Genomic DNA, 19,948 nt, shown 5'->3' with positions numbered 1-19,948 from the left:
TTGAGGTGGTTCTGTTTCGAAACACATAAAGAAAAAGATTTTGCATGGACCTGGGGTTGTTCTCTCCAGTCTTTTCAGACTTTAGATTTCCCAGGCCAACAGATATTCCTTAAACCTACTGAAGTGGTCTAAGTTGCAAGGTCTCCCTTTAATAAAAAACATAGCTTTAGGTCAAAATTCGCCTTGTAAACTTTTAAGAATGGTGCTGATCAATATCAGAATTTTGTTGGAATTTATAAGAAGTTAGACTTTTAGTTAAAAAAAAAACCTTTCGCTAACTTTGTGTGTGCATGACTTACTCTGTCTGAACCAGTGACACTAGACTGAATTTGTGCAGATGTACCCTGAGATGGTTTGATTCTCAGGGAGCTTTAATGAGACTTTCACTGCCACTGGCCATCGCATGCTTAAACTTTTCAGAGTTTAGACATTCATTAAGAGAAAAGAGCGGATGAGAACCTCTTAGATATGAAACTCTCTTCTTTAAGGCTGCACATTCCCTGTGCTGAAAAGTTCAGATATTTTAACAACCATTTAACTTAAAAAAAAAAACTATCAAAAGTGAAGTTAATTGAAAATTAGCAGTTAAAAAGTAAATGTAGCTTAATAATATCACATTTTCATCCTATAAAAGTGTAGTGGGTGTTCTTACCTCTACTGCAGCCTGGATTAAATGCTGTTTGCCAGAATTACTTGATGCATTTCCACCATTAAGAAAATTTTCTGTTTTATTGTTGCAGTAAACATTCAGATGAAGTATTTTTTATCCTGAACATGCTCAACTTTCTTCTTCTTCTACTTTGAATTATGCTTTGATATTTCCTCCATAAGCGAGATAATGTCTGTTTACTTATTCTACACATGAACGAGAGTCTGCACAAGGAAGTCTGACAAAGGCATCCTGGGAAATGTTCTTATTTCATTTTGTGGTACCTTTGTAGTTTGAGCTGTATCGACCATTTATATATCAGCAGGCTTTGATGTTACTGCAGAAACACTCAGCAAACAGCAAAAAGCAGACAAAATGCTATCCCTCCAATGAGACACCAGCACCTGTTAGTGGGAAGTCAGTCAGACGGGCGAGTCTGGGTTTGGCGGATGCGAGAAGAACGTGACCCGTTTGAATGCACTGTGCCTACTATGAAGTTTGGTGGAGGAGGGATGATATTATGGGCCTACTTTTTAGGGTTTGTGAAACCCTACGATGGCATGTATTAGCACAAGAAGCTCAGGAAGATCTCAGTCATGGTGCCTCATGGAGTTTAAAGACCATCTTCTCATAGAAAAGGCTCACTGTTCCAGGTGCTTATACCTCTGAAGATTTTAGACTTAATGTCATACAAGCCTTCTGATCCTAAATGCCCTTAATCGCTCTTCTTTCTGTGAGTGTCACCTCACCTGCGAGTCACATGCAAAGATAGTTTGGGTGATGATGCACTTCAGAGCAGTGTAGTACTCTCTGCTGTGTTTTTGTGTTCAACAGAAGCCTCTCTGATATGTAATGGGATGCTAGCTGGGTCGCCCTAACAGGCAGGAAGCAGAGCGCTGCAGCGGAGGGAAGAGGTGGAGGCAAAATATGTGGGAAAGAAATCCAGCTTTGATACGGCCTACAGCTGCTCTGCTGCACAAACCTTTACCTGCAACGTTTCTGCAAACGAAACTAAAGTTTGAGGACAATCTGCACACAGTTAGGACAGGAGGCAACGAATGAATCAGTGCCACCAGAATTAAGGTTTGTGGGATAGCCACATTGTGAACAAGCTATTTTTTCACTTTTAATGACATACCAAACTTTCCAATGCATTTCTATTATAATGCACCAGTGACAATATGATCATGTTCACCTTTAACCTTTATTTTTTATAGGCTTACCTTTATTTTTTGTCAGTATGTTATTATTGTCCTTATTTGCACCTTGTTTTTCCATTTTTTGCAATTTTTCACCCATTTAAGCTGCCTTTTGCCATTAACTTTTTGCCCATTTTTGCCACTCTTTGCTGCTTTTTCCATTTCAGTCACTTTTTAGACATTTTTTTGCCACTTTTTGCCACCTGTAACTCATTTTTTGTAACTCATCACCCATTTTTTTCACCTTTTCTCCCTATTTTTTGTCACTTTTCACCAGTTTTTGCCTCTTTTATCCTGCTCTTTGCAATTTTTGTTCCATTCATTGCCACTTCTCACCCATTTAAACTTTTTTCCCATTTTAGTCATTCATTTTTTTTTTCCACTTTTTTGCTCCTTTTTGACAAACTTTTGCCACCTGTTGCTCATTTGTTGTCACTTATCACCCATTTTGCCATTTTCTGTCTTTTTCTTCTTTTCACCTAGGTTTATGCCAACCTTTTGCCGCTTTTTGACCATTTTTGCCAGCTTTAACTTAATTTTTATAGCCACTTTAGCCCATTTTCACCACTTTTTTACCACTAAGATTAGGGGTGTCAAACTCAATCACAGCAGGCCTGCATTCTGAATTTATGTCTAACCTGAGGGCCTAACAGGGTCAATATTTAACCACTGAGTGTAAACCTAAATGATTTTGAGATTATTAGAACAACATGATAAGTTAAAAACTCAAAATCTGAGAAAAGAAGTCAGACTTTTAAGTTTTAAAGGTAAGAAAATGATATTTAAAGTCAAAATGTTTTTAAAAGGCAAAATATAAGATAGAATACTCAAACCATGAGATAAAACATGAGTCAAAAATGAGTTAAAAGTCAAAATCACGAGTTTTAAAAGTCAAAATATGAGATAAAATTTTTAAATCATGAGTTTTGAAAATCAATTCAAAATCATGAGTTTTAAGTGTAAAAACATTGATAAAAGTCAAAGTTAGGAGTTGAAATGTAACAAACCTGAGAAAAACATCACAATCATGATATTTAACAATCAAAATGTGAGATAAACATCCAAATTGTTAGTTTAAAATGTCAAAATATGAGATTAAATTTCAAATTCATGAGTTTTAAAAATCTAAATATGAATAAAATTCAGAATCATGAGTTTTGATTGTCAAAATATGAAATAAAATTCAAAATCATGACTTTTAAGGGTAAAAAAATTAGATAAAAGTCAAAGTTACTAGTTGAAATGTTAGCAAAACTGAGAAAAACATCAAATTCATGATATTTAACAATCAAAATGTGAGATAAACATCAAAATTGTGAGTTTAAAATGTCAAAATATGAGATTACATTTGTAAATTCATGAGTTTTAAAAATCAAAATATGAAATTACATTAAAAATCATGAGTTTTAAAGGTAATTAATCAAGATAAAAGTCAAAGTTAGTAGTTGAAAAAGGTCAAAACATGAGATAAAAATAAAAAATATCAATTTAAAAGGTCAAAATAGGATTAAAATGTAAAATTCTGAATCTGAAAGGTAAAAATATGAGAGAAAAAGTCAAAGTTATGAGATGTTAAGGTTAAAATATGAAATAAATGGTCAAAACTATAACTTTTAGCCATGGGAGATGTAAAATATGGAGAAAACACAAATTTCTCCTACGTTCCTGACTTTTTATCAACTTATTTTTACTGTTTACTTTTTCTAATTTTCACGACTCAACAAGGACGTTATAAATCATCCAGGTTAAGTTTACATTTTTATGCTGGAGGAAATCTGCAGACCTCATACTGGTGGGCCAGTTCTAATAAAAATATTACATGACCAGGTAAAACTGCACCACGGGCCGGATTTGGACCCCGGGCCTTGGCCTTGGGTGTTGAGAACGGCTGTTTTAGACGATTTCCTTACCTGTTATTTGCTTTTCACAGCGTTACATTTTACTGTAAAGAAAGTGCACACAGTCAGAGGTTATATAAGAGGATGCTGACATAAGTCATTTTCATGTTGTGTGGCGTATTATCGCCTGACAGGTTTAGTAAAGTCTACAGGTACATTACCAGGCAGACTCAGTCTCCTTGTTGATTAATGAAATATACATCTCTGCTTGTCTCCTGCTCTAATTTAAGTTTTTATGTCCTAATGAAGCTGGAAGTGGAAGCATTGTTATTAAAAACATCCTGTTATTGCAGTAATGTTTGTTTCCACGGTGATCAACCTGCTACTGTATGTGTGACAGTAAAAGACTTCAGCACAGAGGGATGTCTGTGTCTGTTAAATCAGGTGAGCTCCTGTGAGACCTTCTATTAAAGGCATATAGAAAAGAGAGCATAGAGACTAGATTTGCACATGCATTACCATCCTGTCAGAAATATGAGCCTATGAATCACATAACAGACAGGTAGACGGCACCATGTGACGGTTTATTTTTGTCCAGCTCTGAAATATGAGTTATCGCGTCCCCAAAGACTCATTACCTGTGAGTGTGAGGGAAACCTTTTCACTGTAATTGCTGGGATTAAGCTGCTGGCAGGGACATTAAATTAGATTGATTGACCTGAAACAGGACGGGGGCCACTGTTTTCTTCCTGGATGATCACGGTCATCTTTTATAATGGATGTTTTGTGTCAGGAGGAGACGTGTCGGGCTTAAAAATACCGCAGAGTTTGTTCCGTAAGGCTTCTCTGGTGAAATCTGATTTATTTGACCCTTTCTGCTCTTGGAGTTTGATCAGACTGTTTAGACCGGAGCACAGACGGATCATTTTAGAGCAGAGGGTCGTTAAACTTCACTATGTGCTCATAATTATGTTTAATAAATATGAAGTGGTGTAATTTTTAAGAGCAAGCATGTTAGCTTAAAAAAGTGACATTTGGAATACGAATGATTGCAAATACTCCCTGACAGTCAAAAATAATTTGTTTTGATTGAAACGAGACTTAAGAGTGTACAGCCCAGTGTGAGACTCATGCTGCACTAGGGATTAGCTGTGTTTAAGGTTAATGCTAATGACCACACGCTAATGTGTTTACGCTATCTATGCAAACTAGGGATGCACTGATAGTGCTTTCAGACAGACATGGTTCTGGTTCTGGCTCTGGTTCCATTCTGGAGTCTCAGAAACTTGGTGCTGTCTGGCAACCCAACCCATGTTCACACCAGTTTAAGCAGAACCAAAGTGGGAGGACACGATGGGCTTGTATCACCAGTCCAGATCCACTTTTACCCAAGTCTTTCCTCTGTCCTGGTATTTTTTCTTTAGGTTTTTGAGCTATTTACTTATTTCATCTAGACCAGGGGAGTCAAGCTCAATCACAGCAGGGGCCGAAATCTGAATTAAGCTTTAACCTGAGGGCCTAACAGGGTCAAGATTTAACCAAAAACTGTCACCCGTGTTTTCACAGGTGATGAATTATAGGGAAGATTAAACAGTGATGATAAAGGATTTTAAGATTTCCAAAAGAAAAAGTCAAAATGATGAAATATCACAGCATCAATGTTACTGTGTGTCCATGTCAAATAAATGCTAAATAAATAAATAAATGAGTTAAAGGCTCAAAATCTGGGATAAAAATGTCAACTTAATAAGTTCTTAAGGTCAAAATACAAAATTAAAAGTCAAAACAAGGTTTTTAAAAGACAAATATATGAGATGGAGACTTAAAATCATGAGTTTAAAGGTCAAGATATGAGATAAAATACAAAATCAAGAGTTTAAAAAGTCAAAATAGAAGATAAAATTCTAAATTGTGACTCTAAAATGTCAAAATATGAGATAAAATTCTCAATCAGGAATTTAAAAAGTTAAAAAATGTGGAATTCAAAGTCAAAGTTGGGAGTTTAAAAGGTCACAATATGAGAGAAAAGGTCAAAATTATGAATTTAAAAGGTAAAAAATATGAAATAAAAAGTCCAAATTCTAAGTTAGGTTATAATCTTGGGATGCAAAATGAAAATATGAAATGAGAACACAAATTAATTTCTTTTCCTCATTCCTGACTATTTTTACTCTCTACTTTTTCAGATTTTTATGACTTAAACTGGTTGAACTGCACCGTGGGCTGCATTTGGCCCCCGGCCCTTGAGTTTGACACCCGTGATCTAGTGTTCAGGTGACCCCAGCCTTCGCCATCTCTTCCACAAGTTCGGCATGTAACTTGCCCCTCCTTGCTCTACTCTCCAGCTTCACCTGGAATTCTGTTGGTGTCCAGATTACAAGCAAACATTTAGTCTCCCTAGCAGACCACTTTGTCTCCATTTTCTGTTGGTCTTCACAACCAGCTGAAGACCAGCTGAGAAACATGACAGCTGGTTCAAGACTGTTCAAACTGACATAAAAATATTGGATCTGAGTGTGCAAATATCTGATTTGAATGACTTTTGCCTGCAGTGTGAATCTAGCCTTGAGTTAGTTTGGTGCACAAGTACAGTTGAAGCTTGTTTACCTTACAGTGATGGCACAGGATTAAAAGTATAAGACTACAAATCCCAAATTACACCTCTTAAGAGTAATCTCTCTGATAGTACTGCCCTAAAGCTTTGTTGCTAGCATAAAAAATAGGAAAAGGGGCTGTTTAAAGGTCACATATCATACAAAATACACTTTTTCAGGCTTTTCTTGCACAAATATTTGTCCCTGGCCTGTCCAAAATCCCACAAGAATCAGAAATATCCATTCCCTTCTTCCTCTCTGTCACCTTTCAGAAAATGTGTGCTGAAACAAGCTGTTCTCAGATTTTCCCCTCATGATGTCATGTGGGGATTTAGCCCCACCCCCAGGTTTGGTTGGCCCTCCCCGCTTGGAAGAAAGTTCCGCCCTCCTCTCCTTATCCTTGCAGCTGAGAGGAAGATCAGGAGAGCCACATCCATATCCTGAGAGGGGCGGAGTCAGACAGCTTATTAACATTTAAAGCCACAGACACAGGGTTTTAGGCATGCAAAATCCAATACTGGAGTGTTTTTTCAGTAGCAAACTTCACAGTCATGTTTTGGGGACTTCTGAGACTGATGTAAACTTGTTTTAAAAGGGTAAAATATGTCCCCTTTAAGTAAATAAAGCAAACTAATAGTTATGACAGAGATGTACTTTGGTGCTCATTCAAAATTTGCATTAATCTGTGTGAAATCCCCGCTATCTTCCGGTGACTTGCATCCTTCAGATAGTCACAATTATATTTGATTGTTGCGTGCATTACACATGAGCTTATACATGCTTGAAAATGAAGATAAATCAGATATTGTTTAAGTAAAAAGCTAACAAAGAGCACAAGAATGCTGTGGTGAACCAGGAATGACGGTTCGCCTTGTTATTTCAATGCCTGGGGACTTCACAACGCTTCTGCCCTCTGCAGCTCACATCTGTCCGCATCGTTCCTCTGTTAATTTGGTGATCTAGTTTGGGAGTTAAATTAAAACCTGCATGTATATTTTGCAAAGCCTACTGTTTTATGTCGGTGCAGTCATGTGTTCTAACGGATTGCAGAGGCTGAGTGTCGAATCATCCAGCTCAGCTCTGGAGCTCTGTCCATTACATTTAAGCCAGCGTCCACATGGAGAGTGAGAGCAGCACCATAAAGAAAAGAGCAGGATCGGTAAAGGTTAACAATCCAGCGAACACATGCCCTGCTCCACGAGGGGGTTGTAGGGAATCCTCTTAACCTGGGGCCATGCTGCTAATGTGAACTGCGTGTCCCCCTTTCATTGAAATCACTGCCTCTGCTGTAAGAGATTATTGTGAGAGAGACAGTAATAAATCCAGGGAAGGTTATTTACCTTTGATGAAGGGAGCCGGCTCTGCAGCAGGGAAAGAAACGGCACAGCTGATTGCTGCCGTTTGACTGGAGGAGCAAAGAAGAAAGGATTCGGCATTTATACTTCTTTTTCATCTATGAGAATTTTCCCCCAAATCTCTGAATTCAAAATTCCTAATAGATTAAATTAAAATTAAATATAGCTTCTGGACTATGCGGTGCCTTAATACCCACTTACCCAAACCCCAGCAGCCAGGAGAGAGAGCTTAAGCAGAGCGGCTGCACTGTCTCTATTAAATGTCTTTACACTGTGCACTGACGTGTGAGGGAGCATATATTTTTCTCCCAGCCTTTAACAGTGTGAGTGAGAATGCCATCACTCCCTGGGTGTTACCAAGGGTTACTAAGTGTTAACAAAGGGAATGCAACATACTGTTCACATGCACACAGCAACACAGATCGTACAGTGTGTTTGTTACTACCATGGAAGATGACACTCAACAAAGCATGCAGGAATAAACCCAGCATGCTTTCTGTGATGTTTACTTCAGAATTATTCAGCTCATATCAGCTCAATTAGTTCAATACAAAAAGAACTGTTCACAGTTTATGTTGCTGCAGTCACAGCTCTGAATCTGTGTGGATAGGTCTCAGTCAGGCTCAAACATCTGGACTCTGCAATTTTACTCCATTCTTCTTTGCTAAACTGCAAAGTCTGTGTAGCTTTCTCTGTATGCTTCAGGTCATTGTCTTGCTGGCAAATAAATCTTCTCCCATGCAGTAGCTTTCTTGCAGGCTGAATAAGATTTTACCCTCTACCAGTTACCGAGAAGCATCCCCACAGCATGATGCTGCCACCACCATGCATTAAAGCGGGGATGGTGTGTTTGTGGTGATATGTGGCCATTTGACCATGGAGTCTCCCACAGTCCTTTTGGTGAACTCTAGTCCAGACTGAATCTGAGTTTTCTTCAACAGTGTCTTTCTCTTTGCCACTCTCCTATAAAGCTCTGACTGGTGAAGAACCCGGCCAACAGTTGTTGTCTGCAGAGTCTCTCCCATCTCAGCTGCTGAAGGTTGGAACTCCTTCAGAGTAGTCATAGGTGTCTTTGTGTCCTCTCTCACTAGTCTCCTTCTTGCACGCTCACTCAGTTTGGGAAGACGGTCTGATCTAGGCAGATTTACACATGTGACATATTCCTTCATTTCTTCATGATGGATTTAACTGAACTCTGGGGGATGTTCAGAGACTTGGAAATGTTTTTATATTCATCCCCTGACTTAAACTTTTCAATAAACTTTTCCCTGAATGGCGTGGAGTGTTCCTTTGTCTTTATGGTGTAATGGTAGCTAGGAATACTGATGAAGCAGTGACTGGACCTTCAAGACACAGGTGTTTTTATACTAAAATCACTGAGACACATTCACTGCATTTAGGTGATCCCCATTTCACTAACTGTAATACTACTAGCAGCAGCCGTCTGGACCTCTGTTGAATTAGGTCAGGCTGATAGCCACCTAACACCAATCACTGCTTCCCAGCTCCCACAGCCAATCACAGCTCTTTCTTGTGCCACAGCGGTCCATTTAAAGATGACTTAATACTCAGTAATTCCTGCTTATATCAATATTAATGCATCATGCTGCTGCTGGCAAAGCCTAACCTCCTCCGCCCCAGCCTCCTCCTTTATAGCTTAAAGCTTGTTGCACCCTCCTATTCAGATGATAGGACCTTAATAAAGGTCCTTCAATAATAAATTTAAGATAAATAAAACCTTGAATAAAGGGAAACTTTGACCTCAGAAATTATCCATTGTAAGTCACATTAATCAGTTTGTTTCCCACACTTATACAGTCAGCTTTAATTGTCAACTTTTAAATTTCTCTGTATATTTCCATTGCACTTATCTGCAATTTTTTGCCATTTTTATCAATTTTCACTGCTTTAAGCCCACTTCTTTTTGCCACTTTTTGCCCAGTTTTTGTCTCTTTTGTCGTGCTCTTTATTATTTGCAATTTTTTTCACCATTTTTGCCACTTTTCACCCATTTAAGCTGCCTTTTGCCATTAAATGCCACTTTCTTCCCAAATATTTGCTACTCTTTGCTGCTTCTTGCCAATTTCAGTCACTTTACTCTTATTTTTTTGCCATGTTCTTACCACTTTTTGACATTTTTTTCCATCTGTAACTCTTTTTTTGTCACTTCTCACCCACATTTTGACATTTTCTGCCCTTTTTTTGCCCCTTTTCACCCTTATTTGCTGCTTTTTGACCATTCTGCCCCCTTTAACTTATTTTTATTGTCACTTGTACCCTTTTTTAGCACTTTTCACCACTTAGATTGTGGCTCTTGCAAAGGTTATTTTCAACAATTTGGCTGTTTGGTTGAGCAGGGTTGAGTAACGCTGAGCTAGGCACTGCTCCAAAAGTTAAATTAGTTGAGGGTTCTGTGTGCACAGCAAGAACAAAACTGTTGATGTCGAGAGAGTTTTTGCACTTAGGTTGCTGATGACTGAAAACACTGGAAAAACACTGGTTTTGAAGTGAAGATGAGCATATTGACAGAAAACATAGTTGACTTTGTAGATGCCTGATCAAAACAGCATAAATCGTGGTTAATAAACATCTCATTAACTAGCAAACCATCACAATGTTTTTAAACTTTTTATTTTTGCACCCTGGGTTCATCGAGTTCTCAACAAACCCCTGCTCTTATTTTTCCCCCTGCTGGTGAGAACAGGGCCCAGAGCCAACAGACTCAGGTCGGTGAGGTCAGTCAGTACTCATTACTCTCCGTCCCATTAAGGGGAAGAAGTGTGGAGCACTTGTAATTTATTGGGCCTTAATAACTTACTAGTCCTTCTCATAATGTTTCCTTATCAGGAGCTGACCTTGTACACTCTGTGATTAATTTTACAGTCAAGTTTTGACATTAAATTCTCACCTGGATTTCTCTTCAGATTACCCCTTTTCTCTCTGTTGTGTTACAGCAGTGATATCCCGAAGCCACGAGGGTCCGGGGGAGATGGGCAAAGCGGTGAATATCCCCAAAGACGACCAGGAGAAAATGAAGGAGCTCTTTAAGATCAACCAGTTCAACCTGATGGCCAGCGACATGATCGCGCTTAACAGGAGCCTGCCGGATGTGCGGTTAGATGGGTGCGTAAGCGTAGGTCTCTTTTCTTCCAGATGCATGCTGTGATTCATATCCCTCATGCTTCAACACCTACACGGACACACATCCTCCTTCCAGCAGACAACACAACCCTTCATCTGCTGCCTGAAAACTTTGGATCCTTTTTATTTCAAATAGGAGCAATTAAGCTGATTTTGCCTCTCTATTTTTTAATTATGGGGGGTGTTTTCCTCTAAATGTGGCAGACTTTTATGCCAGTATCACGCAAAACTGTTGGACAAATGTATTTGATGGCTCAGCAAAGCAGCAGGGTTTCTCCCTCTTAGTCAAAACAGTCTCCACAGGGTTTCAGATGGACTATTTCTGCTCATGAACTACACTCTAAAACCTTTTTTTTTTTCCTTCTGACTGGAGCTGTTTGTGAGCAGTCTGTGTGTTAGACCACTAGGTATTTATAGTTGTATCTAATGTAGAAAGACATCTGTAATCACCAGCTCTGTTTATATGCAGAATGCATCAGATCCTTCATGTGTTTACATCAGGCTTGACATTTGAATGGGAGTTAGCTTTTGTTCACTGCCACTCAAGATCCACTTGAGCTCTTAATAAAATCTGAGAAGCAATTTGATGAGCATATTTGTCTCCAGATGCTGGAATGCAACGCTGTCGGCACACTCTCGAGACACTTTCAGGGTGATTCATTTTCAAATATTAAAATTATCTGTGGAAAAAAGGCACAAAAAGCCTTTTTTCTCTACAGTTAAACTTTGCTATCCTTTCGTATCTGGATACAAGAATTTCTACAATGCAAATATGCAGATGCAAACATCATTATGTTCGCAGAAGTGCAAAAGAAGACCTATTTCACTGAGAAAATGTGAGAATTTAGCTGATTGCAACCTAGTTTTTCTGTCCATAATAGCTCCAACCATCTCTCATTGTAAATATTGCAGCAGCTTTATTACAGAGCACAGCTTAAATTTCCCCATCTCTACGGTGAAAACCACCCAGAGCCGTGCCGGACCATCTTGAAGGCAACCTCCTGGCCTAGATGTATCAGTCAGCCCTGTCACTTTGAATAGACAGAACAAAACCAGCGATGCTGTCTGCTCCGATGGCTTCTTTCACCCTCCGTCACCTCCAGCCGCCCCTCCTCCCCGCTCAGGCTGTCCACTTCTATAATGCAGCTTATTCTTTATTCAGCATCATCCCTCAGAGCAACGGCCTGATGTTGACATATTCTCACTCTTTGGCTCTGACAGACCATCAAGCTGTGGACTTGCTGACATCGCTGCCAACACTGGGTTTACTCTTTTTTTTACTTTTGGTGGGGTTATTTGTCTGTAAATCTCACATGTCAATGCATTTGCACTGATGGCAGCATGACACAGATTCTTTTCTCAGACGCTCATACAGTGAAACAAGCTGCAGGCGTAAAGCAGCGCTGTAAAAGCAGAAAGCAGCACTAGTTTTTATCAGAAGACTGGGTATGGTAAAGGTTGGCAGTGTGGCGAAGAGGGGTTCCAGTCTACCTTTTTACTGATGTTATAAATCAATCATGGTCAGTGTAATTTGGCTTTTTGATGCAGAAAAACATCTTCAGTATCAAAGTGAAAACAGTTTTTTACAAAGTCTTGCCAACTAAATAAGAATATGTTATGTAAAATAGACGATTGCATGAATATTCACCCCCTTTAGAGTGACTGACCTACTTCAACAGAGGTCAAGCTATTATGCGCTAGTATTCTTACAGTTGGTGAAATAAGGATCGCCTGAGTGAAGCTAATGTGTCTCAGTGATTGTAGTAGAAAGACACCTGTGTCTGTGAGATCCAGTCACTTGTAAATCAGTGTTCTTGGCTACCATTACACCAGGTAGACAAAAGAACACTCCAGAAACTCAGGAAAAGAGGTGATTAAAGTAAGTCAGGGAATGGATACAAGGCTTTGAACATCATGAAGAAATGAAGGAATATGTCACATGTGTAAATCTGCCCAGATCAGACCTTCCTCCCAAACTGAGTGGGCGTGCAAGAAGGAGATGAGTGAGAGAGACCACCAAGACACCTATGACTACTCTGAAGGAGTTCCAAGCTTCAGCAGCTGAGATGGGAGAGACTCTGCAGACAACAACTGTTGGCCGGGTTCTTCACCAGTCAGAGCTTTATGGGAGAGAAAGACACTGTTGAAGAAATCTCCGATTCAGTCTGGACTAGAGTTCACCAAAAGGACTGTGGGAGACTCCATGGTCAAGAGGAAGAAAGTTCTTTGGTCCGATGAGACCGAAATGGAGCTTTGGACACACCAAACACTGCATATCACCACAAACACACCATCCTCAAAGTGGAGCCAGATGGCAGCATCATACTGTGGGGATGCTTCTCTGCAGATGGCCCTGGAAGGCTTGCAAAGGCAGAGGGTAGACAAATGCGTAAAAATCTAAAAATCCTTGAGAACAGTCTTATTCAGCCTGCAAGAGAGCAACAGCTTGGGAGAAGATTTATTTTCAAGCAATACAATGAGCCGAAGCATCCAGAGAAAGCTACACAGAAATGGTTTAAAGACGACAAGGTGAATGTTCTGGAGTGGACGAGTCAAAGCCCAGACCTCAATCCAATGAAGAATTTGAGGCTGGACATGGAAAGGGCTGTTCATGCCTGATCCCTGTGCAGCCTGACAGAGCTTGAACAGTTTTGCAAAGAAGAATGGATTAAAATGTTAGTGTCCAGATGTTTGAGCCTGACTGAGACCTATCCACACAGACTCAGAGCTGTGACTGCAGCCAAAGGTGACTCTACTAAATACTGACCAGAAGGAGGTGAATATTTATGCAGTCACTTATTTTATGTTACATATTTTCATTTAAGTGACATTACTTTGTAGAAATCTGTTGCTGAGTTTTTTGCTTGGTCAGAAAAGCCAAACTATATAGATCATGTTTGATTTATTAAATCACTAAAAGGGTAAAACATCCAAGGAGGTGATACTTTTACAGACACTCTCCAGAACTTCCAGAATTTCTAATATATGGAAAGATGTTAGTGATCAAGTATGAAAGGGTACAGATATTTATCATTTAGAAGCAATAAAAATTCTAATAAAGCTGGAATTCATCATTGCATTTTAATAAACCTACGCTCTGCAACACTGACAATTAATGCAGCCTGTGAAATATAAAAATGATAGGAAATGACAAATAATGGTTTTCATGCCAAGCACTGATATTTAATTAAAATTCTGAACATCTGATGAGCTTTAAGCAGCAAATGTTGAGGCTTCTTCTAAATCAGAGAATACATTAATAAATATATCTTCTTCACATTATGAGTCTGGTTCTGCTCTAGGTTTCCACTTGTTAGGGGGTTTTCCTCGCCACTGTAACTTTTCTAAATAGTGCTCAGTGCTGAATAGCAGATTAATGTTGGGTCTTTGTAAATAACCTAGCAAAGAATTCAGTCTACCATTACAGCCTGTTCCTTTTCAAAAGTGTATTTAGATAAAATGTGTCATGAACACAAACGTATAAAGATTGAGTGCTTCTGTAACAAATGTCAGCTGGTTATGTGATAGACTTTAAATGTGAAGTTTCTTTATGATCAAACGAGACCATCATAGAAGGAGATTTGTTATTTATTTCTAATATCTGTAACTGCTGCCGCTCTGCAGGTGTAGGACAGGATATTTACAGCACACTAAAGCTACATGTTTTTAGAAATATGTCAAATATTTTCCATGAGTGATACTTTTAAAGCAGGATGAGCGATGTGGAGCCACAGCTGACACAAACCAAAAGTTTCTCACTGGAGCTTTAACAACAAATTGACCATCAGTCTCAGTGGGAATTAGAGTGACTTGTTAATTGTTCTTGCAATGGTCCACTGTAGTAAAACAGATTGTAACCTGGTAGGGCTTAGGTCAGTGGGTCCAGTCTTTTTCCCTCAGGGCTCCCCTACTCATCACAGAGAAAAGCTAAGCCCCCAAAGGACCGACTCAGACAAAAATAAACAACAATTTTAATTCTTGTCAATGATAAAATCCCAACATAATAAGCCTACATGTACTTAGTCTTGGGCTGCATGGCAGTGCAAGAAGGTTCCTGGTTCACTTCCCGGTCAGGTCCTTTCTGTGCTGAGTTTGCATGTTCTCCTTGTGCATGCGTTGGTTCTCTCCGGGTACTGCGACTTCCTCCCACCACCAAAAACATGCTTGTTCGATTTATTGGTGACTCTAAATTGGCTGTAGGTGTGAATGTGAGCGTGCCTGGTTGTCTGTCTCTATGTCTCAGCCCTGTGGTTGGCTGGCGACCAGTCAAGGGTGTACCCCGCCTCTCGCCCAATGACAGCTGGGATGGGCTCCAGCGCCCTGTGACCCCCAACGGGATAAGCGGTATAGAAAATGGATGAATGCATACTAATGCTGCGTTCCATTTACCTCAGAAGTCGGAGCTGGGAATGACGTCACACCCAAGTTGACGGCGTTCCAGTAAACAAGTCGAAAACCTGTTGTTGTTGCTATCGTTGTAACGTTAAGCCGTTGTTAGCTGTTAACTATACCAGTTGAAAACAGCGCATAACACGGTATTTTACACATACAAACACCATAGTACCATGTCTACAGATAGACGTTGGACAGTACTACATATACCACTTATTTAATTTCACAAAAACAAAACAGAAGTACAAATAAATAATACATCACGAGAGCTTTCACTACTGTTGATGCACGACGCTGCCATCTTGGATTACGACGATGTGGTCAGGTTGGGGTTGATGAGGGTCATCCGACTTTCCGAGTTGGAAATCCAATCTTTATTTTCCTCTGCTATAAATTTATGATTTTAAAAACTTGACATTTTTTAGTTTCTACTGTCAAAATTCAAGACTTTTTAAGAAGTTTCAATTTTATTCTTGTGAATTTCAGACATTTTTAACTCCAAATTTCTGAGTTTGTTTTCTTGTAAATCTACGACTTTATAATCTCATATGCATAAAAAGTAACGGATACACTTCATTTTTCATCTTTTAGGTGTGCCTTGATATGTTGTTTCTAATCATGGTTTGAAAAAAAATATGTACATTCGGGTTGGCCGAGTATGGCAAAAATTAAAATCATGATTGATTGAACTTTTTACCTTGATTACAATTAATGAGCAATTATTCCACCCTGCAGTTACATTTGGATGTGTCCTTGAGCAAGACACTTCACTCCAGATCTCTCCTGCTGCTGTCAGTGGTGTGTGAATGTGTGAAAGGTATTATTAGTAGTCAGACTGTCATCAAAGGATGTGCAAGATAAATAAATAATGTAATAAATATATACATAAAAATTCAGTTCACCAAATGCTTAATATATTTAAAACCATCACAGTCCACTACTATTTCTTTAAATGAGACGATTTGTTGAATAACTTGACTTTGTCCGACTCTCTTTGTTTCAGCTGTAAGACCAAAGTGTACCCGGACGACCTGCCAAACACCAGTATTGTCATCGTGTTTCACAACGAGGCTTGGAGCACCCTGCTGCGGACAGTTCACAGTGTCATCAACCGCTCTCCCAGACACCTGCTCACAGAGATCATACTGGTGGACGACGCCAGTGAGCGAGGTTGGTGGTTCACATGTTGGCTGATGAGAAACTTAAATAAGGTTATGATAATACGGCGACAGATATCCAGGAAATAGAGGCCAAGGCAGCGATTAAAACTGTCACTGCTGGTGAAGCACCAGGACAGGATGGTCATAGTACAGAGATTTTTTAAATTTGAAGTGTTGTCTTTGATTCTGACCTTACTATATAAGGAGGTAATATCCCCTCATTCCATGCAGTGTTAATTTTGTTAACAAAACTATGACGAAAAATGTTCATTAATGACCTTTTGTTTTAACGAGGAATACAGGACGAGGACAGGCTAAAATAGATTACTGATGATAAAAACTCTGATGAAATCTAGATAACTTTTGTCACACAGACGAGACTAAAATGTACATACTGGACTGACAGACATTCAGATTCTGTGATTTTTCTCCTCTGTGTGTCAGACCTGCAGACAGATATGCCTGTTTCTGTGTTTTTTTTACTGGCGAATCCACCTTGCAAAGCTCCGGTCTGAACTGTTTGGGCCCGGTTAGAAAGTGCCAGGACCAATCAGCGACAAGGGGCAGTACTTTCAGGTGCGACAGAGTCGCAAGCAGCAAGAAGAGGCCGGTGCAATTATGGCGTAGGAGATTAGAGTGTGAATAAAACTGTTTTTGTCTCAAGACTAAAACTAAGACTAAATCTAAAAAAAAAAACTGCCAAAATTTACTCTGATTCCATGTCTACTGGCAAAACCAGGCAAGGACCAATTGTAAATGGCTGATTATTGAAATGTTTTTTTTGTTGTTTTCTGATATTATTTGGCTGTTATATAGCAGTAGCAAATGGGCTAAATAAGAACTAATGTGAAGCTAAGTATTGTTTACATGTTAAATGCTGGCATGTATGGTGCAGCTGGCTGCATGCATGTTAGGAGCAGCTGATCACACTCCTCTCCATGTTTGTTGAAACAGCTGACATCCAGATAAATAAAACTCTTCATGCAGTCTTCCACATAGCCGACATCTCTCCTCTTGGTTTTTCAGCTTAGGGAAAGAGAAAAATTGAACACGACACTCTAAACATTTGGAGTATCAGCTGTTAGATCTGCAGGTCCTGTAAGCTCACTGCTTTGGTATACTAGCTTCTGCTGAAAGATTGGCAGGCCCTGTGCTTGGTTATGGTTGCTGACGCAGGATTGGACCATGGCCATTTTAGGGAGGGCCTTAGCAAAGGGCCAGTAAACGCTGGACGCCATGCTGCTCATAATATGAGAAGACTTCCTTCTGTTATTGATGAGGCTGCATCTTTTAACCCTTAAAAATCCCATGGCTCCCTGGCAGGCTGGCAGATTTTTTTTAACTATTCAGTTATTTACAAAATGTAACTATAACATGTTATACACCAGCAGAAAGCTCTGATTCTTAGGATTGACCATGTCAACCATTCCAGGGTAAAACACCCACAGCAGACACATCAGGCTACAAACAAACAATAAAAGTGGCACAGCTCAGCTCAGTTTTAGACGCTCTCCTGAAATCCCCCATCCATCAAAACAGTCCTGCTGCATCAGAAAGAGTCTCCACAATCTAAATCCAGTCAAATTTTAGTCCAAAACAGAAATGCAAATTTCAAAAATGCAGTTTTTATTCTCAATAGTCCACTTTAGTTGCTGTAATAATGTCTTTTTCTTGTGTTTCAAATACATGGGCCAGACGTGGCCATCTAACAGGCCGGGTGGATCTGGCACCATGTAGTTCCTAGAGCACCTCCTCTTTTTGCATTCTTCATATGGGATGGAAATAAAGTAATGCTGGTTCAGCACTTCGATCAAAGGTTGTAGGTGTAAAGCAGAAAGCCTTCCACAATAAGGATGTGAGTCTCCTCCTCCTTAGTGTCAGACTTTGGGATGATCTCAGTGTCCAGGGTGTTATTAACGCCATGAGATTTCTCAAACTTCACTGGGTTATCCAACCATGCGTACATCGTACTCATCATGGCGTCCATGTCCAGAGTATTGATGACATCGTACTGCTTAAAGCCATCTTCACCAACTTCAATCTGATCGTGGAGCTTGAAGAAGTCATTCTGAGCAAAGCTGTGCAGATAAATGTCTGAAAACCTGAAATGAAATCCTTGTAGTCAACATCAGGTCTCAAAATGGCATTTTTTAAAAAGTTAAACAGCCCTAAGCTGTTGAAAAGAGCAGGAGATTTTAATAGATGGGTACATTTATTGTTCTTATTTTGGGGGAGGGCAGGAGTGTTTTAAATGTATTACCTTCCCAGGGTAACATTTTCTTCAGCAGTACTATTGACGTTTCCTGGGGTTCAATGACAGAAAGGGATTATTTTCAGTATTCTTATAAAAAAATAAATTTATCCCTGTCCCCAGGGATAATGGTGGGTTAGGGGTACATATTTATAATACTTATAGCCCACGATGCTGTAAATCCACTGTTCTGGCCTTGCAAGAAAAACAAACATGTAAGAGCAGGTAGTTGGAGGTTGCTGGAGCAGAAAAGACACACAGAGAGGAATAAATCTGTAGCCACTTCAGCATTCTAGATCAGTGGTTCTCAAATGCTGGGGAAGTCTCGGTGTGCTGTGGTAATATGAACAACCATTAGCAATCGCTACAGCTAATCAGTAACTTAAGTTCTGTCAGGACTGCTTCATTGAGAAAACACACTTAATGTGTGGTTATAAACAGGTTACTGTATTAGCAGTTATAAATTTGCACTCATTGCTTTCATGCATATGACTGTTTTGAACCTACATGGAGAGCATCAAGCAGGAACACCACACGTTCCTGCCTTTCCTGTTCCTACAAGGAAAGCCTGGAAGAGAAGGAAGAGAAGCAGCATAAAAATCCAGAGCAGAGCAGACGACATAATGACACTCATGAAGTCAGAGGCAGAATAAAGGAGGAGCTGGGGTGGAGAGGGTTGTAAACAGTTGCTTGCAGAAGGATCAGCAAAGTATAGCCAAGCATGACCAGTTTGAATATGAAAGCATGAGCACGATATGCTAATAGCGTGCTGAATGAATGAATCAGCCTTCCGTCAGCTGATGAGGGTTTGCGAGATCAGCTGATCTTGGTTATATTGCAGCGCAAGACTCTGGCCCGCCTGTGTTTACTGTAACATGTAATAGGCTATTATGTTAAACGTCACATATTGTACCCCTTTAAGACAAGTTTATATTGGTTTCAGAAACATGCCTGTGACATTTGTTTCTGAAAAACCCCTCTGTTTCAGCCCTGCTCAGAACAAGCTGTTTCCATGTCTGTAGCTTTAAATGTTAGAGCTGTCTGACTCCGCCCCTCTCAGGAAATGGGTGTGGCACTCCTAATCCTCCTCTCAACTGGCAGCTGAAAGGAAGGCCAGGAAAGGAGGGTGGAAATTTTTTCCAAGCGGGGAGGGCCAACTGAACCTGGGGGCGGGGCTAACTCCCCACATGACATCATGAGGGGAAAGTCTGAGAACGGCTTGTTTCAGTACACATTTTCTGAAAGACAAGAAAGGGTGGGGGGGTGGGGGAATGGATTTTTCTGATTCTTTGGGGGATTGTGGACAGGCCAGGCACACATATTGTTGTTATAAAAGCCTGAAAATGTGTATTTTGCATAATATGTGACC

General features: G+C 39.7%; 1 protein-coding gene across 1 annotated transcript in view; it reads left to right on the top strand.

The window, feature by feature from the left end:
* Positions 1 to 19,948, top strand: part of galnt13 (UDP-N-acetyl-alpha-D-galactosamine:polypeptide N-acetylgalactosaminyltransferase 13) — a 73,624-nt gene that overhangs the window by 12,485 nt on the left and 41,191 nt on the right. Inside the window, exons 3-4 of the mRNA XM_041807379.1 lie at positions 10,590 to 10,758; positions 16,172 to 16,338. Of these exons, the coding sequence (XP_041663313.1) occupies positions 10,590 to 10,758; positions 16,172 to 16,338 (336 nt within the window). The remainder of the gene's footprint in view (positions 1 to 10,589; positions 10,759 to 16,171; positions 16,339 to 19,948) is intronic.

This window comes from Cheilinus undulatus, linkage group 15, assembly GCF_018320785.1.
Source record: "Cheilinus undulatus linkage group 15, ASM1832078v1, whole genome shotgun sequence".
Taxonomy (NCBI): Eukaryota; Metazoa; Chordata; class Actinopteri; order Labriformes; family Labridae; genus Cheilinus; species Cheilinus undulatus.
The sequence above is the reverse complement of the archived record's forward strand: the minus strand, read 5'-3'. Positions and strand labels throughout refer to the sequence as shown.